Source organism: Staurois parvus, unplaced genomic scaffold (genome assembly GCF_062004578.1).
Source record: "Staurois parvus isolate SC_StPar_1 unplaced genomic scaffold, SC_StPar_1.0 ptg001902l, whole genome shotgun sequence".
Classification (NCBI taxonomy): Eukaryota; Metazoa; Chordata; class Amphibia; order Anura; family Ranidae; genus Staurois; species Staurois parvus.
This window is the reverse complement of record NW_028319698.1, coordinates 68,119-92,500: the sequence shown is the minus strand read 5'-3', so window position 1 is coordinate 92,500 and position 24,382 is coordinate 68,119. Positions and strand designations below refer to the sequence as shown.

The 24,382-nt window shown below is 51.4% G+C and overlaps 1 protein-coding gene across 1 annotated transcript in view; it reads left to right on the top strand.

Moving 5' to 3' along the window:
- LOC149433843 (natural cytotoxicity triggering receptor 3 ligand 1-like) overlaps nt 1–23,858 on the top strand; it is a 63,261-nt gene extending 39,403 nt beyond the window's left edge. The window contains exons 6-7 of the mRNA XM_089664371.1: nt 1–93; nt 22,839–23,858. Coding sequence (XP_089520497.1) covers nt 1–93; nt 22,839–22,909 — 164 coding nt within the window. The 3' untranslated portion in view covers nt 22,910–23,858. The remainder of the gene's footprint in view (nt 94–22,838) is intronic.
- Nucleotides 23,859–24,382: the final 524 nt, after the last annotated feature.

The following is a 24,382-nucleotide window of genomic DNA, read 5'->3' as shown; positions in this document are numbered from 1 at the left end:
GAACGATAATTGTGATATATTCTCTTCTAATCAGTTTAGTTTTATTAATGTTGATTTTATATTGGATACTTTACTGGAGAGATTTCATTACAGGTAAGTGTCTGACAGTTTATACAACCAATATGGAGTGTAAGGGTATCAATAGGGAGAGATTTATTAGATTAATGGGGATCCAGCCATCCTAAGGAAACAAAACATTTACCATCTTCTGTATATATCATATATAAACTATTGCAGAAATTGTGGGAGGTTTCCGATATGTTTGCCGACATCCTTATTACAGAATTCAGCCACAAACCCCCCTATATAAGTGTGCGATTTGTGAGGAAATGGGATTATTTATTATTTTATTGAGTTGCACCTTGTCACGGAGCTGGTCCTTTCTTCCCCATCCTCCCATGCTGGGACTTCTAGTCCTCCTTGTTCCTGACACAGGCAGCCCTTAGCAGCCCCTCACCCCCCTGGCTTGCAGTCTGACCTCCTGCTGAAGGAATCCATAAACAGGCCATCTCCTCCCTTCCCCCTCAAGCACAAATTCCTGAGCCCCTGGACAGGTCTGGAGACAGGGCCTATTGCCATGGTAACCCAACAGGAAGTATCCGGTTACCAGCTCTATACTTAAGAGAGAACAAGGAAACCCCCTCGGTGTGTTCTCCTGGCTGCGTGTGTGAGGGAAGGCTGTGCTGAGGGCCAGCTTCTCTCATCCGAAAATCCCCCGTCCTCCTCCTCATCTCCTGGACTGTCTGTGCTGCCTGGAATCCCTGCACTGTGGAGGGATCTTCTGCTGTCCCCTTGAACCTGCCTGGATCTATCCCCTGCCTGGACTTAACCCCTTGTTCTCCGTGATCCTGCCTGGACTTAACCCCTTGTTCTACGTGAACCTGCCTGGCTGGATCTATCCCCTGCCTGGACTTAACCCATCCCTGCCTGGAGCCTCCTGTGTGGACTAACCCTGTAGATTACAAGACCCCTGTTGTTCCATATTGCCTTCTGGAGAACTGTATTGTGTTGCTGTGTCTGGCGTGGATCTGTGGACTAAAGGAACTGTTGTTTGTGCCCCAAAAACCTCCCCAATAAAACGTTGGGTTCCGTGCTATCTGTCTCTGTGTGCTCTCTGGTTCTCTTGACAACTGGTTGGCAGCGGCAGGACGAGAGCACTCGAGATGATAGATGAGAGTCTGCATACAATGGAAGCAGTGGCCCCGGAATATCAACACTGGACAGTAACCAGCTTACAAGAAAAGGCCAGAACTTTGGGTCTCAACTACAAGGGACTTACCAAAGATCAGCTGGTCCGGATGCTGGAGGAAATCAGCCAACAGCAACGGGAAGATGCGGGCACAGACAGGAGCCAAGCGGTCCTGAGAGGAGATGGACCAGAGCTTCAAAGCACAAGTGGCAAGAGCCCTTGGGTCATCTGGTACGAGGAAGAGATGACCATTCTGGGGGAGGATGCCACCCTAGAGAGAAAGCTGGCGGCCATGGAAAAGGCTCAAAAGAGACAAACAGACTGGGAAGCTGCAAAGTACCAAGCAGCTGCTCCTGTGGCTGTCCCTGTGGCACGGGAGGCCCAGAGAATATCCAGGAAGGACTTTAAGCCCTACCAAGAGCACACTGGAGATGTGGATGGGTTCTTCCAGGACTTTGAATACCAGTGCGAACTACTGGAGGTCCCACCCACAGACTGGACTCGACATGTGGTAGGGCTGCTTGACGGAGGGGCTGCTGAAGCCTACCGAATGATGGACCCCCTCAAGAGACGGAACTATGAGGAGATAAAAAGGGCCGTACTGGACTACTACGCGGTCTCATTGGATTCATATCGGGCCCAGTTCCGGACTACCTTCCGCCTCCCAGAGGCCTCCTTCAAAATGTTTGCACACAAGTTGTCGGTAGCCTGCCGCCGGTGGCTGGAAGGGGAGAAGGCAACCTCCCCTGAGCAGATCATCCAGGCCATCCTGAAGGAACAATTCCTTTTCAAGTGCCCCCCCGAGCTCCGACAGTGGGTGCATGAGCGGAAACCTGCCACTCTGGAAGAAGCTGCAGCCTTAGCGGATGAGGCTCTCCTCATTAACCCGCAATGGAAGAAGCCTGCGGCCGAGGCACCCCAAGCGGCAAGGATGCCCCATCCTACACCGGTGCCCTACACTCCTCCCCATCGCCGGATGGCCCCACAAATAGTGCCAGCGCTACGGCCCTTACTACCACCTCGTTCAGCCACCTCACAACGGGGTCCCAAACCGGCCTTAGATAGGTGGTGCTTTGGCTTTGGACAGATTGGTCACTACCAGGCCAGCTGCCCCGCCAAAAAACAGACTCTCGGGCCTAGCTTGCCCCGGCCAGTGAATTCTGTGGATCTGTACCAAGCTCCCGAGGACTTGCCACCACCCCCTTCAGACTGGGATCTTGCTCCTGCAGACAAGGACACCCCCCCAGGAGTCTTTGGCCTACAGCCGGTGGGGGCCCCTACCCAGAGCCTCCAAGGAAAGCACTTGCAAGAGGTCACTGGGGATGGACAAAAGGCGGTGGGCTTCCGAGACTCAGGGGCCTTCCTCACCATTGTGGACCCCCAAGTGGTGCACCCTGACACTGTACAGCCTGGCCCTGGGATAGTGATTCAACTAGCAGGGGGCACCAAACGCTTCATCCCTCTTGTTACCGTCAATCTGGACTATGGCTTGGGGCCTAAACGCTGCAACGTGGGTGTAATGGGAGGACTGCCTGCAGATGTGCTTCTTGGGAATGATGTGGGCGATCTTCAATGCCACTTTGTGGGAGCCGTCACACAAGTGAGGCCTGCTGGGAAACCGCTGAGAGGAAGGAGTCACCCCATCATGTGGACGGACCTCCGCTGCCCGCGGTGAGTGACTCAACTCTGACTGCTGACAATGCTGGGGTGACATGGGACTGGGACAAGTTTCAAGGGGACTTAGCCACCGACCCTACTCTGACAAGTTTCTGGGCCCGAGCAGGGCTGACTGGTCCGGGGACCGGCGAAAGGATAGTGCAGGAAAATGGGTTGCTTTACCGAGTGGTGGAGACCGACGCCGAAGGAGGGCCCCAGACCGTGGCTAAACAGCTGATAGCTCCCCAACAATTCCGGACCCAACTGCTACACCTTGCTCACGATATTCCCATGGCTGGGCATCAGGGAAAGCTACAGACCGAAAGGAGGTTGGCCCAGGCCTTCTATTGGCCTGGGATGTCCCAATCGGTAGCTCGCTACTGCCGTACCGGCGATACCTGTCAGCGACATGGAAGAACAGGTGGCCTGCGGGCCCCCCTACAGCCCCTACCCATTATTGAGGAGCCATTCCAACGAGTAGCTATTGACATTCTGGGCCCCTTAGCTCGCCCCAGCAAATCTGGAAAGCGGTACATCCAGACCATCGTGGACTATGCTACTGGTTATCCCGAAGCAGTCGCCCTGTCCAGCATCACAGCTCCCAAAGTTGCAGAAGCCATGGTTACCGTTTTCACCCGAGTGGGCTTCCCTGCTGAAATCCTGTCAGATCAGGGGACTCAGTTCATGTCAGGCCTTGTTCAGTCCCTCTGGCAGACCTGTGGAGTGCGGGCCATCCAGACAAGCCCCTATCACCCACAGACCAATGGACTGTGTGAACGCTTCAACGGGACCCTAAAGGCCATGCTACGGGCCTTTGTAGACCTAGAGCCAGACTGGGAAAGATACCTGCCCCACCTCCTCTTTGCCTACCGGGAGGTGCCGCAGGAATCTACCGGATTTTCCCCCTTTGAACTGCTGTATGGGCGGAAAATCCGCGGCCCCCTGACCCTACTGAAGGAATACTGGGAGGGTCAACTACCAGATACCGGGGTCCCTGTGGTGCCCTATGTCTTGGAACTGCGCGAAAAGATGTGACAACTAGCCAGCCTAGCAGCTGACCATCTCCAAGCAGCCCAGGTCCTGCAAAAGACATGGTATGACCGCAAGGCACGCACCCGGGAGTTTACTGAAAACCAACAGGTCCTCATGATTGTCCCAAATCCACAGAACAAATTGCAAACCACATGGGAGGGACCCTTCCGTGTCATTAGGAAAGTGAATGACACTAACTATATTCTTGGACTAGATGATCGGGGGAGACGGCAGAAAACGGTACATGTCAATATGATCAAGGAGTACCATGACCGAAACCCCCTTGTTATGGCCTTCTGCCCAATACCCTCTGAGGAGGAGGAAGAGGCCGTACCAGACCTCCTGGAAGCAGCACGCCATCCAACTGATGTGCACCAGGTGCCCCTGAGTCTGCAGCTGAACCCGGGGCAACAGAGGGCCATGAATGCTGTCCTGGGCCAGCGCAGTTCCGCTTTTTCGGCACGGCCTGGAAAAACTACTATCACCACTCACCATGTGGAGACCCTGGGAACCCGGCCCCTCCAACAAGCCCCATATCGTGTCCCCGAAGCTGTTAAGAACATTATGAGACAGGAATAGAACGAAATGCTGGATCTGGGAATTATTCAGCCCTCCCAGAGCCCCTGGGCCTCTCCTGTTGTTCTTGTCCCCAAGAAAGATGGTAGCATCCGCTTTTGTGTTGACTACCGACGCCTCAATGACCACACGGTTAGTGACGCCTACCCGATGCCCCGTATCGATGACCTACTGGACCGGCTGGCTGGAGCCCGCTATGTCACTACTCTGGACTTGAGCAAGGGCTACTGGCAAATCCCCTTATCTTCAGAGGGTCGGGAGCGCTCTGCCTTCATCACCCCCTTCGGCCTGTTCGAGTTTCTCAACATGCCTTTTGGCATGAAGAATGCTCCTGCCACCTTCCAGCGTACGGTGGACCAGCTGCTGCGGGGCTGTCATGACTTTGCCTGCGCCTACCTGGATGACATCGCCATCTTTAGTGAAACATGGGAAGACCACCTCCAGCATGTGGGCTTTGTCCTGGACCGAATTGCAGGGGCCAACCTCACGATTCGACCAGACAAGTGCAAGATGTGGATGGCGGAGGTGCAATATTTAGGACACCGGGTGGGAGGGGGTAAACTGCGCCCAGAACCGGCTAAAATAGAAGCCATTAAGGAATGGCCCACCCCCCAGACCAAGAAACAGGTTATGGCGTTCCTGGGCACTGCTAACTATTACCGCAAATTTGTTTCTCATTTCAGCACGATTGCGAAGCCCCTCACAGATCTCACCAAGAAGACCATGCCCCGGATGGTAACCTGGACCCCGGCCTGCCAGATCGCATTTGATCGGCTGAAGGAGGCCCTTTCCCATGACCCCGTCCTAGCAGCGCCCAACTACCAGCGAAGGTTCATCGTGCAGACAAACGCCTCCACTTATGGGCTGGGGGCCGTCCTCAGCCAGGTAAATGAGGAGGAGGAGGAGGAGCACCCTGTGGCCTTCCTTAGCAGGAAACTATTAGACCGGGAGGTGGCCTATGCCACCATAGAGAAGGAGTGCCTGGCCATAGTGTGGGCGTTGAAGAAACTTCAACCCTATTTGTATGGCCGGGAGTTCACCATCCTCACAGATCATAACCCCCTCACCTGGCTGAATCGGGTCTCCGGGGATAATGGCCGCCTCTTACGATGGAGCCTGGCCTTACAACCCTACAATTTCACCATCCAATACCGACGGGGAAGCCAGCACCACAATGCAGATGGGCTGTCCCGTCAGCAAGACCCCCAGTAAATGCAGTCCACAAGTGCCTCTACGGGAACCTGTTGAGGTTCCCCTGGCGGCACTAGTAGAATGGAGGGGGGAGGGGTTGTCACGGAGCTGGTCCTTTCTTCCCCATTCTCCCATGCTGGGACTTCTAGTCCTCCTTGTTCCTGACACAGGCAGCCCTTAGCAGCCCCTCACCCCCCTGGCTTGCAGTCTGACCTCCTGCTGAAGGAATCCATAAACAGGCCATCTCCTCCCTTCCCCCTCAAGCACAAATTCCTGAGCCCCTGGACAGGTCTGGAGACAGGGCCTATTGCCATGGTAACCCGACAGGAAGTATCCGGTTACCAGCTCTATACTTAAGAGAGAACAAGGAAACCCCCTCGGTGTGTTCTCCTGGCTGCGTGTGTGAGGGAAGGCTGTGCTGAGGGCCAGCTTCTCTCATCCGAAAATCCCCCGTCCTCCGCCTCATCTCCTGGACTGTCTGTGCTGCCTGGAATCCCTGCACTGTGGAGGGATCTTCTGCTGTCCCCTTGAACCTGCCTGGATCTATCCCCTGCCTGGACTTAACCCCTTGTTCTCCGTGATCCTACCTGGACTTAACCCCTTGTTCTCCGTGAACCTGCCTGGCTGGATCTATCCCCTGCCTGGACTTAACCCCTTGTTCTCCGTGAACCTGCCTGGACTTAACCCATCCCTGCCTGGAGCCTCCTGTGTGGACTAACCCTGTGGATTACAATACCCCTGTTGTTCCATATCGCCTTCTGGAGAACTGTATTGTGTTGCTGTGTCTGGTGTGGATCTGTGGACTAAAGGAACTGTTGTTTGTGCCCCAAAAACCTCCCCAATAAAAGCACGTTGGGTTCCGTGCAATCTGTCTCTGTGTGCTCTCTGGTTCTCTTGACACACCTTTATAGATTTCTGTGGGGGCCGTATGGTGAGGAAGACTTACCCAGCTGAGGACTGTACAATATTTCATCCTTTCCCCCTCTATTTGGGTGTTTCACGTTTTCTGTCATCCAATCCGGTGGGATTAATACATTAGTTTGTGGTTTTTATATATAATAGATAGAGATGAGCGAATCGAAGTAGGCGAAGTGGAATTCGAGTCGAATATTGGAAAATCCGAAAAATAGCCTACTTCGGACGCGCGAATCGAAATTTTTCCTAAAATGGCGGCGGACATGTGCGGCGACGGAGCGGGGATGTCTGGGAAGGCGCGCAGACAAGGCGAGCTGACCCATAATGCATTCCTTAATGACATGTGATCGCATTAGCCAATCAGCAGCCAGCCAGCACTGTGTAATGGTCGAGCTATAAATAGCGGCCATTTTAGAATTCTTCATTTGCCTCCAGTCATTCAAGAGAGGCAGACCGCTCTGTATTAGGGACAGAGTTAGGGCCACAGAAACGTTACTTGGGGACAGAGAAATGTTACTTAGGGACAGAGAAGCATTACTCAGGGACACAGAATTGTTACTGAGGGCCACAGAATCGTTACTTAGGGCCAAAGAAACGCTAGTTAGGGCCACAGAATTGTTACTCAGGGACAGACAGAATTGTTACTGAGTGCCAGAGAATTGTTACTTAGGGCCACAGAAACGTTAGTTAGGGCCACAGAATTGTTACTCAGGGACAGACACAGAATTGTTACTGAGGGCCACAGAACTGTTACTTAGGGCCACAGAAACGTTAGGGCCACAGAATTGTTACTCAGGGACAGACAGAATTGTTACTGAGTGCCAGAGAATTGTTACTTAGGGCCACAGAATTGTTACTCAGGGACAGACACAGAATTGTTACTGAGGGCCACAGAACTGTTACTTAGGGCCACAGAAACGTTACTTAGGGCCACAGAATTGTTACTCAGGGACAGACACAGAATTGTTACTGAGGGCCACAGAATTGTTACTTAGGGCCACAGAAACGTTACTCAGGGACACAGAATTGTTACTGAGGGCCACAGAACTGTTACTTAGGGCCACAGAAACGTTAGTTAGGGCCACAGAATTGTTACTCAGGGACAGACACAGAATTGTTACTGAGGGCCACAGAATTGTTACTGAGGGCCACAGAACCGTTACTTAGGGCCACAGAATTGTTACTCAGGGACACAGAATTGTTACTGAGGGCCACAGAACCGTTACTTAGGGCCACAGAATTGTTACTCAGGGACAGACACAGAATTGTTACTCAGGGACACAGAATTGTTACTGAGGGCCACAGAACCGTTACTTAGAGCCACAGAATTGTTACTCAGGGACACAGAATTGTTACTGAGGGCCACAGAACCGTTACTTAGGGCCACAGAATTGTTACTTAGGGCCACAGAAACGTTACTCAGGGACACAGAATTGTTACTGAGGGCCACAGAACTGTTACTTAGGGCAACAGAAACGTTACTCAGGGACACAGAATTGTTACTGAGGGCCACATAACCGTTACTGAGGGCCACAGAACCGTTACTTAGGGCCACATAAACGTTAATCAGGGACACAGAATTGTTACTGAGGGCCACAGAACTGTTACTTAGGGCCACAGAATTGTTACTCAGGGACAGACACAGAATTGTTACTGAGGGACACAGAATTGTTACTGAGGGCCACAGAACCGTTACTTAGGGCCACAGAAACGTTAATCAGGGACACAGAATTGTTACTGAGGGCCACAGAACCGTTACTTAGGGCCACAGAATTGTTACTCAGGGACACAGAATTGTTACTGAGGGCCACAGAACCGTTACTTAGGGCCACAGAATTGTTACTCAGGGACACAGAATTGTTACTGAGGGCCACAGAACCGTTACTTAGGGCCACAGAATTGTTACTCAGGGACAGACACAGAATTGTTACTCAGGGACACAGAATTGTTACTGAGGGCCACAGAACCGTTACTTAGAGCCACAGAATTGTTACTCAGGGACACAGAATTGTTACTGAGGGCCACAGAACCGTTACTTAGGGCCACAGAATTGTTACTTAGGGCCACAGAAACGTTACTCAGGGACACAGAATTGTTACTGAGGGCCACAGAACTGTTACTTAGGGCCACAGAAATGTTACTCAGGGACACAGAATTGTTACTGAGGGCCACATAACCGTTACTGAGGGCCACAGAACCGTTACTTAGGGCCACATAAACGTTAATCAGGGACACAGAATTGTTACTGAGGGCCACAGAACCGTTACTTAGGGCCACAGAATTGTTACTCAGGGACAGACACAGAATTGTTACTGAGGGACACAGAATTGTTACTGAGGGCCACAGAACCGTTACTTAGGGCCACAGAAACGTTAATCAGGGACACAGAATTGTTACTGAGGGCCACAGAACCGTTACTTAGGGCCACAGAATTGTTACTCAGGGACACAGAATTGTTACTGAGGGCCACAGAACCGTTACTTAGGGCCACAGAATTGTTACTCAGGGACACAGAATTGTTACTGAGGGCCACAGAACTGTTACTTAGGGCCACAGAATTGTTACTCGGACAGACACAGAATTGTTACTCAGGGACACAGAATTGTTTCTGAGGGCCACAGAACCGTTACTTAGGGCCACATAAACGTCAATCAAGGACACAGAATTGTTACTGAGGGCCACAGAACCGTTACTTAGGGCCACAGAATTGTTACTCAGGGACAGACACAGAATTGTTACTGAGGGACACAGAATTGTTACTGAGGGCCACAGAACCGTTACTTAGGGCCACAGAAACGTTAATCAGGGACACAGAATTGTTACTGAGGGCCACAGAACCGTTACTTAGGGCCACAGAATTGTTACTCAGGGACACAGAATTGTTACTGAGGGCCACAGAACCGTTACTTAGGGCCACAGAATTGTTACTCAGGGACACAGAATTGTTACTGAGGGCCACAGAACCGTTACTTAGGGCCACAGAATTGTTACTCAGGGACAGACACAGAATTGTTACTCAGGGACACAGAATTGTTACTGAGGGCCACAGAACCGTTACTTAGAGCCACAGAATTGTTACTCAGGGACACAGAATTGTTACTGAGGGCCACAGAACCGTTACTTAGGGCCACAGAATTGTTACTTAGGGCCACAGAAACGTTACTCAGGGACACAGAATTGTTACTGAGGGCCACAGAACTGTTACTTAGGGCCACAGAAATGTTACTCAGGGACACAGAATTGTTACTGAGGGCCACATAACCGTTACTGAGGGCCACAGAACCGTTACTTAGGGCCACATAAACGTTAATCAGGGACACAGAATTGTTACTGAGGGCCACAGAACCGTTACTTAGGGCCACAGAATTGTTACTCAGGGACAGACACAGAATTGTTACTGAGGGACACAGAATTGTTACTGAGGGCCACAGAACCGTTACTTAGGGCCACAGAAACGTTAATCAGGGACACAGAATTGTTACTGAGGGCCACAGAACCGTTACTTAGGGCCACAGAATTGTTACTCAGGGACACAGAATTGTTACTGAGGGCCACAGAACCGTTACTTAGGGCCACAGAATTGTTACTCAGGGACACAGAATTGTTACTGAGGGCCACAGAACTGTTACTTAGGGCCACAGAATTGTTACTCGGACAGACACAGAATTGTTACTCAGGGACACAGAATTGTTTCTGAGGGCCACAGAACCGTTACTTAGGGCCACATAAACGTCAATCAAGGACACAGAATTGTTACTGAGGGCCACAGAACCGTTACTTAGGGCCACAGAATTGTTACTCAGGGACAGACACAGAATTGTTACTGAGGGACACAGAATTGTTACTGAGGGCCACAGAACCGTTACTTAGGGCCACAGAAACGTTAATAAGGGACACAGAATTGTTACTGAGGGCCACAGAACCGTTACTTAGGGCCACGTAAACGTTAATCAGGGACAGACACAGAATTGTTACTGAGGGACACAGAATTGTTACTGAGGGCCACAGAACCGTTACTTAGGGCCACAGAATTGTTACTCAGGGACACAGAATTGTTACTGAGGGCCACAGAACCGTTACTTAGGGCCACAGAAACGTTAATCAGGGACACAGAATTGTTACTGAGGGCCACAGAACCGTTACTTAGGGCCACGTAAACATTAATCAGGGACAGACACAGAATTGTTACTGAGGGACACAGAATTGTTACTGAGGGCCACAGAACCGTTACTTAGGGCCACAGAATTGTTACTCGGACAGACACAGAATTGTTACTCAGGGACACAGAATTGTTACTGAGGGCCACAGAACCGTTACTTAGGGCCACATAAACGTTAATCAGGGACACAGAATTGTTACTGAGGGCCACAGAACCGTTACTTAGGGCCACAGAATTGTTACTCAGGGACACAGAATTGTTACTGAGGGCCACAGAACTGTTACTTAGGGCCACAGAATTGTTACTCGGACAGACACAGAATTGTTACTCAGGGACACAGAATTGTTACTGAGGGCCACAGAACCGTTACTTAGGGCCACATAAACGTTAATCAGGGACACAGAATTGTTACTGAGGGCCACAGAACCGTTACTTAGGGCCACAGAAACGTTAATCAGGGACACAGAATTGTTACTGAGGGCCACAGAACCGTTACTTAGGGCCACGTAAACGTTAATCAGGGACAGACACAGAATTGTTACTGAGGGACACAGAATTGTTACTGAGGGACACAGAACCGTTACTTAGGGCCACAGAATTGTTACTCAGGGACACAGAATTGTTACTGAGGGCCACAGAACCGTTAGGGCCACAGAATTGTTACTCAGAGACAGACACAGAATTGTTACTCAGGGACACAGAATTGTTACTCAGGGACACATAATCGTTGAATTAAAGAGTATGTCAGACAACATGCAGAGGAGTGGCAGAGGAGGCAATGTTTTAGGAGCGAGCAGACGTGGCAGCAGAGGAAGGGGTCGAGGCAGCACTATTCGCAGCCAGAGGCCAGTGCTCCCGGTGTCATCCAGCGGTCGTGTCTCCACCGACAACCCTGCCGTCATCAATTGGTTGGCTCGGTCGTCTTCCTCTTCCCAGGTCACCTCTGACACCTACAGCCAACGGTCGGTGGGTACGTCAGACACAACTGTTAGTTGGCATGGCCCGGGAGCAAGCCCACTGAAATCACGTGTCCTCTACCTGCCCCTGTCCTTTGCTGTTCCCTCACCAAGCGAAGTATCGCATGCTGTGGGCTCAGCCCCACTGTACAGTGAGGAAGAGCTAACAGAGGGCGGTCAGGAACGGGGGGAGACATCCGCCTTTTCAGCAGCCAGGCGAAGAAGTACTGGCGAGGAGAGTGGCTCGGTAGCCGGTCTAGAGACAGGTCTGTCTCCTGACCCAGACGCAGCTGAGGGGGCTAGTAGTGAGGCGGAGACCCTACTTGATGATGAGGAGGTTGATCGCACTTGGCTGCCTCGTCGTCATCAGGTAATTTCTTCCGCATCATCAGGAGAAGAGGGTGCCAGCTTGGCAGCGAGCGAAACAGTCGGTGGGTTGCCCAGGAGGCAGCAGGGTCGCATCAGTGTCAGTGGAGCCAAACGTCCACGGAGTAGAGCACCAGCTCCACTGCAGCCTACCACCACGGCCAGTAGTGGTGCCGGTGCGCACGGAGGAAGTAGCAGTCAGCCAGTGAGGAGTAGCGGGGGCAAAGTTTCCTACTCGGATGTGTGGCAATTTTTCGTCAAGCCGCCCGAGGAAGTAAACGTAGCCGTATGTCGACTATGTGGCCAGAAAGTCAAGCGTGGCCAGGGGGCCCATGTTGGGACTACAGCGTTGCGTCAGCATATGCAGCGTCGCCATTTGGTGGCCTGGGAAAACCGTGATAAAGATACGGCGGTTCTGCCTGCCCCAGCCCCCGCTCCATCACCCGCTCCGTTACTTGCTCCGTCACCCGACGTCAATCGCCCTCTATCAGCCAGTCAAGGCTCCAACACCTCTGCTGAGGGGAGTTGTCGCTCGTTGGCATCTTCCGCTCGTTCAGATGCTCCTTCTCCTGCTACTCCTCTTCTCGGATTCCGTCAGCAGTCTTTCTTGGAATCCGTTTCCAAGAGACAACAGTTTGCGAGCACGAACCCAATGGTGCAAAAGCTGAACGTCCTCCTGTCCAAGTTGCTGGTGCTGCAGTCCCTCCCTTTCCAACTGGAGGACTCAGCACCTTTCCGAGAAATGATGGCTTGTGCCGCGCCGCGGTGGAGAGTGCCAAGCCGTCATTTCTTCGCCAAAAAGGCAGTGCCAGCCCTGCATTCACATGTAGAAGAGATGGTGGGCCATGTCGGTCTCTGCCAAAGTGCACGGCAGCGCCGACGTGTGGAGCTGTAACTACGGTCAGGGACAGTACATGTCATTTACGGCCCACTGGGTGAACGTGGTGCCGGCACAGCCGCACCAGCAACTTGGACAGGTCACGACGCTTTTGCCTCCACGTTTGCACGTCCTTGGTCCAGCAAACATGTCCGCCTCTACCACCTCTTCTTCCGCCGTGTCCTCAGCCGCCACCCCCGTGCCAAGTCCCATTACCCGACCGGCATATCACATGTGCAGGGCGCAACGGTGTCACGCTGTGCTGCACCTGGTATGCCTTGGCGAACGTAGTCATACAGGGGAGGAACTTCTGAGTGTAATGAACAGAGAAATCGACAGATGGCTGTCTCCGCGCAAACTGAAAATCGGAACCATGTTGACCGACAACGGAAAGAACATGGTGTCTGCTCTGCGTCAAGGAAGGTTGTGCCATGCGCCATGCATGGCTCACGTGTTCAATCTGGTTGTCAAGCGGTTCCTAAAATCCACCATCCCACTGCAAGACATCCTTAAAATGTCACGTAAACTTTGCATGCATTTCAGCCATTCCTACACCGCAAAGCACACCCTCATTGAGCTGCAGCGGCAGAACGGAATTCCACATCATCGCCTGATCTGCGACGTTGCAACAAGGTGGAATTCAACCCTACATATGTTAGACCGCCTTTACGAGCAGCGAAAGGCCATCACCGATTTCCTGATGTTACAAGCGGATAAAGGTACTCCCCTGTGTAACTTCGATGTCAGCCATTGGCAGCTCATGCGTGACACCTGCCGCTTGCTCAGGCCCTTTGAGGAGGCCACGCTATTCGTGAGTCGGCAGGACTATGGGATGAACGACGTCATTCCTCTGTTGCACGTCCTTGAACAAATGCTGTTAACAATGGCTGGTCAGGGTGCGGTAGACGTGGCGCACAGATCTCAACGCCACATGACCCCTGTGGGGGCAGGACAGGAAGAAGAGGAGGAGGTAGAGGAGGACATTTGTGCTCAGGAATTATTGAGTGAAATGGGTGGTTTTTCCACTCAGCGGACAGGAGTGGAGGAGCAGGAGCATCTGGGAGAGGAGGAGGAGGAGGAGACAGAGGACCCAGACGCAGCGTGGCAGTATGCTGTGGAGATGGAGGCAGGGAGTCCCTCGCATTCCTTGGCACAAATGGCCAATAGCATGCTCGGTTGCTTGCGTAGCGACAGCCGAATAATAACCATCAGACAGAGGGATGACTTTTGGCTGTCCACCTTGTTGGACCCTCGCTACCGTTCCAAAATGGTGGCCTTTTTCACACCTGCTGAGAGTGAGGCCAAAATTACGTACTATAATAACCACCTATGTAGTCAGTTGGTCTCTGCCTTTCTGCGCCAACGTCCATCCTCAGACACTGTGGGCCCTGTGCGCTCGCGTTCCGCTGCCATGGCAGCAGGGGAGGGGTGGGGTGGTAGGAGCAGTGGCAGCTCCACCAGCAGCGGCTGCCTCAGTCTGCAGTCGATGATGAGTAGCTTTCTTCACCAGCGCAGTGAGGAAACTACGAACCAGCCGCAGCAGCAGCATCAGGTGGACCTGGAGCAGGAGCTCAAACAACAGGCTTGGGCCTACTTGGACAGCACCCTGCCAACCGAGGTAGACAATCCCCTTGACTACTGGGCAACGAAACTTGACCTTTGGCCCCAACTAGCTGAATTTGCCCTTGAAAGGCTGTCATGCCCGGCCAATAGCGTGGCATCGGAGCGCGTGTTTAGTGCGGCAGGAGGTATTGTAACTCCGCGGAGGACACGACTGTCCACCCAAAGTGTGGAGAGACTCACGTTTGTGAAAATGAATCAGGCGTGGATTAGTCTGGATTTCAAACCACCAGTTCCTGACACAACTGACTAAATCCGCCATGAATCATGCCACAAACATGTGCCACTTTCAGGTCTCCTCACACACTGCTGGTGTGTTCCATTTTTTGTCATAGGGTGCTGGCAGATTACGGGCCTCCCATAGCTGCTGCCAGGCCCCTAATCTGCCATGGGCCCCTATACCGCCTCCTCATGCTGCTGCCAGGTCCACAGTCTCTCATGCCATGTGCCACTTTCAGGTCTCCTCACACTGCTGGTGTGTTCAATTTTTTGACATAGGGTGCTGGCAGATTACGGGCCTCCCATAGCTGCTGCCAGGCCCCTAATCTGCCATGGGCCCCTATACCGCCTCCTCATGCTGCTGCCAGGTCCACAGTCTCTCATGCCATGTGCCACTTTCAGGTCTCCTCACACTGCTGGTGTGTTCAATTTTTTGACATAGGGTGCTGGCAGATTACGGGCCTCCCATAGCTGCTGCCAGGCCCCTAATCTGCCATGGGCCCCTATACCGCCTCCTCATGCTGCTGCCAGGTCCACAGTCTCTCATGCCATGTGCCACTTTCAGGTCTCCTCACACTGCTGGTGTGTTCAATTTTTTGACATAGGGTGTTGGCAGATTACGGGCCTCCCATAGCTGCTGCCAGGCCCCTAATCTGCCATGGGCCCCTATACCGCCTCCTCATGCTGCTGCCAGGTCCACAGTCTCTCATGCCATGTGCCACTTTCAGGTCTCCTCACACTGCTGGTGTGTTCAATTTTTTGACATAGGGTGCTGGCAGATTACGGGCCTCCCATAGCTGCTGCCAGGCCCCTAATCTGCCATGGGCCCCTATACCGCCTCCTCATGCTGCTGCCAGGTCCACAGTCTCTCATGGGTCCCTGTACGGCCTCCCATTGCTGCTGTCTCCATCGCCACACTCTGCCATGTGCCACTTTCAGGTCTCCTCACACTGCTGGTGTGTTACATTTTTTGTCATAGCGTGCTGGCAGATTACGGGCCTCACATAGCTGCTGCCAGGCCCCTAATCTGCCATGGGCCCCTATACCGCCTCCTCATGCTGCTGCCAGGTCCACAGTCTCTCATGCCATGTGCCACTTTCAGGTCTCCTCACACTGCTGGTGTGTTCAATTTTTTGACATAGGGTGTTGGCAGATTACGGGCCTCCCATAGCTGCTGCCAGGCCCCTAATCTGCCATGGGCCCCTATACCGCCTCCTCATGCTGCTGCCAGGTCCACAGTCTCTCATGCCATGTGCCACTTTCAGGTCTCCTCACACACTGCTGGTGTGTTCAATTTTTTGTCATAGGGTGCTGGCAGATTACGGGCCTCCCATAGCTGCTGCCAGGCCCCTAATCTGCCATGGGCCCCCGTACCGACTCCTCATGCTGTGACGTTGCAACAAGGTGGAATTCAACCCTACATATGTTAGACCGCCTTTACGAACAGCGAAAGGCCATCACAGATTTCCTGATGTTAAAAGCGGATAAAGGTACTCCCTGTGTAACTTAGATGTCAGCCATTGGCAGCTCATGCGTGACACCTGCGCTTGCTCAGGCCCTTTGAGGAGGCCACGCTATTCGTGAGTCGGCAGGACTATGGGATGAACGACGTCATTCCTCTGTTGCACGTCCTGGAACAAATGCTGTTAACAATGGCTGGTCAGAGTGAGGTAGACGTGGCGCACAGATCTCAACGCCACATGACCCCTGTGGGGGCAGGACAGGAAGAAGAGGAGGAGGTAGAGGAGGACATTGGTGCTCAGGAATTATTGAGTGAAATGGGTGGTTTTTCCACTCAGCGGACAGGAGTGGAGGAGCAGGAGCATCTGGTAGAGTAGGAGGAGGAGACAGAGGACCCAGACGCACCGTGGCAGTATGCTGTGGAGATGGAGGCAGGGAGTCCCTCGCATTCCTTGGCACAAATGGCCCATAGCATGCTCGGTTGCTTGCGTAGCGAAAGCCGAATAATAACCATCAGACAGAGGGATGACTTTTGGCTGTCCACCTTGTTGGACCCTCACTACCGTTCTAAAATAGTGGCCTTTTTCACACCTTTTTTTTTCCATTTTGTCATAGGTTGCTGGCAGATTACAGGCCTCCCATAGGTGCCGCCAGGCCCCAAATCGGCCATGGGCCCCCGTACCGCCTGGTCACGCTGCTGCTGGTCCCACAGTGTGACCTGGGTCCCTGTACCGCCTCCCATTGCTCCCACTCTGCCATGTGCCACTTTGAGGTCTCCTCACACTCCTGCGGTTTTCCATTTTGTCATAGGTTGCTGGCAGGTTACAGGCCTCCCATAGGTGCCGCCAGGCCCCAAATCGGCCATGGGCCCCCGTACCGCCTGGTCACGCTGCTGCTGGTCCCACAGTGTGACCTGGGTCCCTGTACCGCCTCCCATTGCTCCCACTCTGCCATGTGCCACTTTGAGGTCTCCTCACACTCCTGCGGTTTTCCATTTTGTCATAGGTTGCTGGCAGATTACAGGCCTCCCATAGGTGCCGCCAGACCCCAAATCGGCCATGGGCCCCCGTACCGCCTGGTCACGCTGCTGCTGAGCCCACAGTGTGACCTGGGTCCCTGTACCGCCTCCCATTGCTCCCACTCTACCATGTGCCACTTTGAGGTCTCCTCACACTCCTGCGGTTTTCCATTTTGTCATAGGTTGCTGGCAGATTACAGGCCTCCCATAGGTGCCGCCAGGCCCCAAATCGGCCATGGGCCCCCGTACCGCCTGGTCACGCTGCTGCTGAGCCCACAGTGTGACCTGGGTTCCTGTACCGCCTCCCATTGCTCCCACTCTACCATGTGCCACTTTGAGGTCTCCTCACACTCCTGCGGTTTTCCATTTTGTCATAGGTTGCTGGCAGATTAAAGGCCTCCCATAGGTGCCGCCAGGCCCCAAATCGCCAATGGGCCCCCGTACCGCCTGGTCACGCTGCTGCTGGGTCCACAGTGTGACTTGGGTCCCTGTACCGCCTCCCATTGCTCCCACTCTACCATGTGCCACTTTGAGGTCTCCTCACACTCCTGCGGTTTTCCATTTTGTCATAGGTGGCTGGCAGATTAAAGGCCTCCCATAGGTGCCGCCAGGCCCCAAATCGGCCATGGGCCCCCGTACCGCCTGGTCACGCTGCTGCTGGGCCCACAGTGTGACCTGGGTCCCTGTACCGCCTCCCATTGCTCCCACTCTGCCATGTGCCACTTTGAGGTCTCCTCACACTCCTGCGGTTTTCCATTTTGTCATAGGTTGCTGGCAGGTTACAGGCCTCCCATAGGTGCCGCCAGGCCCCAAATCGCCAATGGGCCCCCGTACCGCCTGGTCACGCTGCTGCTGAGCCCACAGTGTGACCTGGGTCCCTGTACCGCCTCCCATTGCTCCCACTCTACCATGTGCCACTTTGAGGTCTCCTCACACTCCTGCGGTTTTCCATTTTGTCATAGGTTGCTGGCAGATTACAGGCCTCCCATAGGTGCCGCCAGGCCCCAAATCGGCCATGGACCCCCGTACCGCCTGGTCACGCTGCTGCTGAGCCCACAGTGTGACCTGGGTCCCTGTACCGCCTCCCATTGCTCCCACTCTACCATGTGCCACTTTGAGGTCTCCTCACACTCCTGCGGTTTTCCATTTTGTCATAGGTTGCTGGCAGATTAAAGGCCTCCCATAGGTGCCGCCAGGCCCCAAATCGCCAATGGGCCCCCGTACCGCCTGGTCACGCTGCTGCTGGGCCCACAGTGTGACCTGGGTCCCTGTACCGCCTCCCATTGCTCCCACTCTACCATGTGCCACTTTGAGGTCTCCTCACACTCCTGCGGTTTTCCATTTTGTCATAGGTTGCTGGCAGATTAAATGCCGCCCATAGGTGCCGCCAGGCCCCAAATCGGCCATGGGCCCCCGTACCGCCTGGTCACGCTGCTGCTGAGCCCACAGTGTGACCTGGGTCCCTGTACCGCCTCCCATTGCTCCCACTCTGCCATGTGCCACTTTGAGGTCTCCTCACACTCCTGCGGTTTTCCATTTTGTCATAGGTTGCTGGCAGGTTACAGGCCTCCCATAGGTGCCGCCAGGCCCCAAATCGGCCATGGGCCCCCGTACTGCCTGGTCACGCTGCTGCTGGGCCCACAGTGTGACCTGGGTCCCTGTACCGCCTCCCATTGCTCCCACTCTGCCATGTGCCACTTTGAGGTCTCCTCACACTCCTGCGGTTTTCCATTTTGTCATAGGTTGCTGGCAGATTACAGGCCTCCCATAGGTGCTGCCAGGCCCCAAATCTGCCATGGGCCCCCGTACCGCCTGGTCACGCTGCTGCTGGGCCCACAGTGTGACCTGGGTCCCTGTACCGCCTCCCATTGCTCCCACTCTGCCATGTGCCACTTTCAGGTCTCCTCACACTCCTGCTGGTTTCCATTTTGTCATAGGTTGCTGTATGGCCTCCCATTGCTGCTGCCTCCACCGCCACACTGTGGCTCCAAACACTGGTTTTGGCCCCGTGACTGGCCAAATGAGTGAAGTGTGCGGTGATTCTAAGATCGACGGCACTCATCTGCATGTCATACTGACTGACAGTATTATTTCTCTTCCCCAGCAGACTCCAAGGGCATTTAAATTAAAGGTACAGTGTTCTGCACTAATATTAAGTCTCTCTGAAGCCTAGAAACACCCTTTTTTAAGTTAAATTCACAGCGAATATATTCGACTCGAATCGAATATTGTCCACGAATTCGCCGAATCAGTCGAATCGAATTTTTGAATACTTCGCTCATCTCTAATAATAGACATAGACAAGCCACACCTTCTGTCTCTCCTCCACTTTGCTGGTTTCTAGGCGCTGTCAGTGCTTATCTGCGGTGATTCCCGGGGGGGGGGGTTGGAGACCCCTTCCTACTCCTTTTATTTTTGGGGTGGGAAATTCTAATGTGGTGTTATTTGGTCACACTGCTCTCAGCAATTCCTTATATTGATTGAGCTGTGAGTACTATTAACCCCTCGCCCTCCCAGAGGATTTCCCCCCCCTTCCTGACCAGGCCAATCATTTGTGATACGGCGCTGCGTTATTTTAACTGACAATTGCGCGGTCATGCAACACCGCATCCAAATGAAGAGTATGTCTTTTTTTTCCCCATAAATTGAGCTTTCTTTCGGTGTTGTTTGATTGCCTGTACATTTTTTATTTTTTGCGCTATAATCATAAAAATACACACAATTTTGAAAAAAAACCCCAATATTTTTTACTTTTTGCTATGAAACATTTCCACGAAAAAAATTTAAAAATCAAATTTTATAATAAATTTATGCCAACGGATGCCTCTGGTCGAGTCAGGAGGCGTTGATGCCTTCTATTCTAGGCTATGGTGCCGCACCGCAAACGCCTTGCCGGAGTTTTCGGCGCGGTTGTGACGCATTTGCGGAGCAGTAACACCATTTAAACTTCATTATAGGCGTTTGTGGGGCTTTTTTAACGCTCAGCAAACGCCTTGCAACCGCTGCTAAACCGCGCATGTAGTGTTTGCGGAGCGTTAAAAAACGTTCCGCAAATGCCGGACCAACGCTTGCCAAACGCTATAGGGGCATTTGGTAAGCGTTGGTAAAACAGTCAAGTGTGAACGAGCCCTTAGTCAGTGATCGTGTATCAGCAGGGAATCTCCAGCTGGGACCAACAGCCATAGTTGCCAATGGCAGCGCGGGTAGGGTGACGCATGCGTGCGCGCCCCCTACCCAGAAATGTGCAATCACTTGTATATTTTTTAGATATTATTTAATAAAGACTACTTACAATTTTAATGTTGTTTTTTACATTTGCCTAAACCATCCCATACTTATATAGGGGGAGTTTGTGAATGAATATTTACACTATGAACATTATATCTAAATATCTAAAGGAAATCCCTCAATATTCAATGCAGTTGTGTTTGACTGTCATGTTGCCAAAGTCATGTCATCTCAGTGGCGTAACTAGAAGCTTCAGGGCCCAAGCAACCTTGAAGGGCTCCCCTGACCCTCAGTCAGGGCCCTTCCCTCCAAGCCTGGTGGCAGTACGCCAAGGCCTGGTCGCAAGTGCAACCTTTGTGACCCTGGTAGTTCCACCACTGGTGTCAGTAGTTCTTTTAATTTTTGTTATTTTATGTATTTGTCTATTTATTTATTACCATTTTTTACATTTGTTTATTTTTGTTATTACATTTTTAAAAAATGATTTATTACAATTTTTTAGGAGCCCCGTTGGGGGGCTTTGGTGAAACAGACCCCTGATGTTCCACCTTTGGGACGGAGAAAGGAGATTGAGGACAGTCCTCAATCTCTATCTCCGCAGCTTCAGCTGCATAGAATGAATGAACGGGAATAGCTCTGTACAGAGTCGGTGGTCGGTACCAATCACTGGCTCTGCATTCGGAAAGGAAGGGGCCAGTAAATGACACGTTTACTGGCCTCTTCACCGCTCTCCAACCTGACAGATTCCCTGCCACAGCAGCAGGCAGGAGAGGGAAGGGAGGAACCCGGCACAGCTACAGGAGCAAAGGTGGGGGAGTGTAGAGCATGAAGGGTGGAGAGAACGGGGGGGGCTGCAGAGCACTGGGAAGGAGAGCAGAGGGTTCGGAGAGCACAGCAGGGGGCAGAGAGCCACAGCCATATGCAAGAGAGACGTGCAAGAAAAGCATAAAGTCATGTGACCAAGTGCCAGTGAAAACTCAATGGTGTGCAAATATCAAAAGTGTCTTCTTGGCACCCCTGGGGCACCACTCCCAAGGGGTACATCACCGAGAAAACCTTGTGCCTCCTAACCCCTGGCCATCATTCCTACCAGGTGACAAGTAGGGATAGGCTGTGTGTCCAAGTGGAACATTCGTGTGTTCGCCTTCCACGTCCCACAATGCACTGCACCCTGACAAAGCATTGTGATTGGCCGAAGCAATGCACCTGACCACAAGTCAGGTGCCATGCTTTGGTCAATCACCGTGCATGATGACGTCATAAGGGGGCAGGTGTGAACCCGCCCCTTTGTGACGTCATGCCAGTATTTAGGAACTGTCATCAGGATTGCAGCTGTCAGACGTCCAGTAGCCAGCGTTGAGAGCGGAGCTGGTTTTTTGTTTCCTTTTTTTTCGGTCGGCGGTGGCGGCGGGCATCGTGATTAACGTTCGATCTACTTCGGAGGACATTTTGCTGATTTTTGTTTTTAATAAAAGGACTTGTCAAAGACAAGTCACTTTTTACACTACACTTTTTTTTTAATAATGAATAGCTGTACATTGCATTGGTCAATCACAGCGCATGATGGCGTCACAAAGGGCGGGGGACCCGGGGCAACCAAATCCTGGTCACATGATCACTGTGATAGCCTGATATTAACTATCACAGTGAATATTCACCCTATAGACTGTCCTTGTGGTGTTTCTCCTCTGTGAAGAGGTATGGTAACACTGTATTGCTCTGCTAACAGTCTGTTAAAAAATAATCATAAAGAAAAAAAATGTAATAAAATGATTATTTTTTTAACCTACTGTCATCAGTCATGTCCTGACATTTGGGGGGGATTTGTACCGTCCATCAGTGACGATCCCAGGCTTGGTGGTTCCCAGCCCACAGCAGTCATTCCTGTGTACATTCAGCACATGGAACGCCTGGTCCTGGATCATCGATCTTGAAATCGCACAAGAGAAGAATCTTTCTGTGTGAACGGTGAACATAATGATGAGGAATGAAGCCGGCTGTCCTAGGATGGGTCAGGCTGACAAATCTTTCTATGCCGAAGCTGTCAAGGCATTAGTTACACGCTGGGATAAATGGATAAATGTAGCAGGGGAGTATTTTAAAAAATAAATGCAGTTTCCACTCCATTTAATTTGTTCTTTTATTATATAAACTCAAAAGTTCCGGTTTGACTTGAACGCCCCTCGTTAGGTGAACAATATTGTACTATTGACAAGCAGAGGATGGCAGGCACCTTTAGGCCAATGCAGACAAGAAATGGCGCAGTGTTAAAAACACAAACGCCTCCATCCAGATTACCAGATCTATTTGTACCCTGTTCTGTTACAAGAGACTTTAACAAATAACACGTGTGTTCATTTTGTATTCATTTTCAGGAGATAAACCCAGTTTATGGAAAAGGAACAAGCGAGTTATAACTGAATCTAATATTTATGGAACAATCTGATCAGGATCTTGAATGTACAACAAATCCCGTGCTGGAGTCCTGGACACATCATAGACTCTAAAGTTGGATTGTGAAAAACATTTTGTTATATTTCTTTGTGGTTTGGGGTTACTACCCATTAGCTGACACTCGGATTGCTACACACGGCCAAAAACACTTCATTTAAGAACACCGGGCCTGTGTAGTGCGCTCTGTCCTTCTGCCCCATTGTTGGTCCTCATTATAACTCGCTGGCATTTGTAGCTATAATTGCTGCTGCTGTAATAAAAATAACAATCTGTCCGACACCACCCCTCTGTCCAAGTATACCACGTCCACCGCCACCCCTCTGTCCAAGTATACCACGTCCACCGCCACCCCTCTGTCCAAGTATATCACGTCCTCCGCCACCCCTCTGTCCAAGTATACCACGTCCACCACCACCCCTCTGTCCAAGTATATCACGTCCTCCGCCACCCTCTATCCAAGTATATTTAAATTTATTTATATATTTTAAAAATATTTTTAATTATAGGCACCACATTGGTCTTACGCCAATCCAGTTGTACTATGTCAGTCATTAAAGAGTGGGTGTATGCCATCCGGTCCAGGGGCTTTATTCATCTTTATTCTGTCTAAATATTTCTGGATCATATCAGTTGTGAGCCAATGTGGATCATCTGGAGCTGTGTCAGTACCACCCCCCATTATGGACAAGAGCCCCCCCATGCTCCTTTGTATACACAGAGATTTAATAAATTTGCCTTCTCTTTGTCCCCAGTCACCCCCTCTAGATTAGTTTGTAATATATATTTGAAGAATTTTTGGGGTTGGTCCTGCTAACTTTTGCAATCTGTTGTTCATTTTCAATTGTTGCGGACTTGACTTCCTTTTTATACATTCTTTGTAATGCGTAAACGATGATCGCGTTCCTTCATGTTTATATTTAATAAAAGCTCTTTTCTTATTATTTACAGCTTTTTTAACTTTGGCCGTAAGCCACATAGGTTTAATTTTTAGCCTTTTAAACGTGTTGCCCATGGGAATATACTTTGCAGGGCGTTCACATACAGGTTTTTTTAAGAACTCCCATCTCTGTGTTGTGTTCATTGATGCCAATATTCCCTCCCAGTGTAAGTCTTGAAGAGCAGCTCTCAGCCTTGGAAAATTAGCTCTCTTAAAATTGAGCATTTTTATTTTTCCCATATATGCTGATGTGTACAGCTAACAATAAATGAAAACATGTTATGGTCACTGCTACCTAGATGTTCTGTTATATGGATATTCATAATAAGCTCTGCATGGTTTGTGATTACAAAAAATGTCCGCTGCCCCAGTCTATAACTGGCCTTCACAGTAAGAAGCACATGGAAATGCGATGCATGTCAAGCAACAGAAGAGAAAAATTCCCGGCTCAACTTGCCAAACAGCCTTCGAACAAACCAATTTAACATGTCTAACAGTATGTGTTAAAAACGTGGCTTTAGTTAGCAC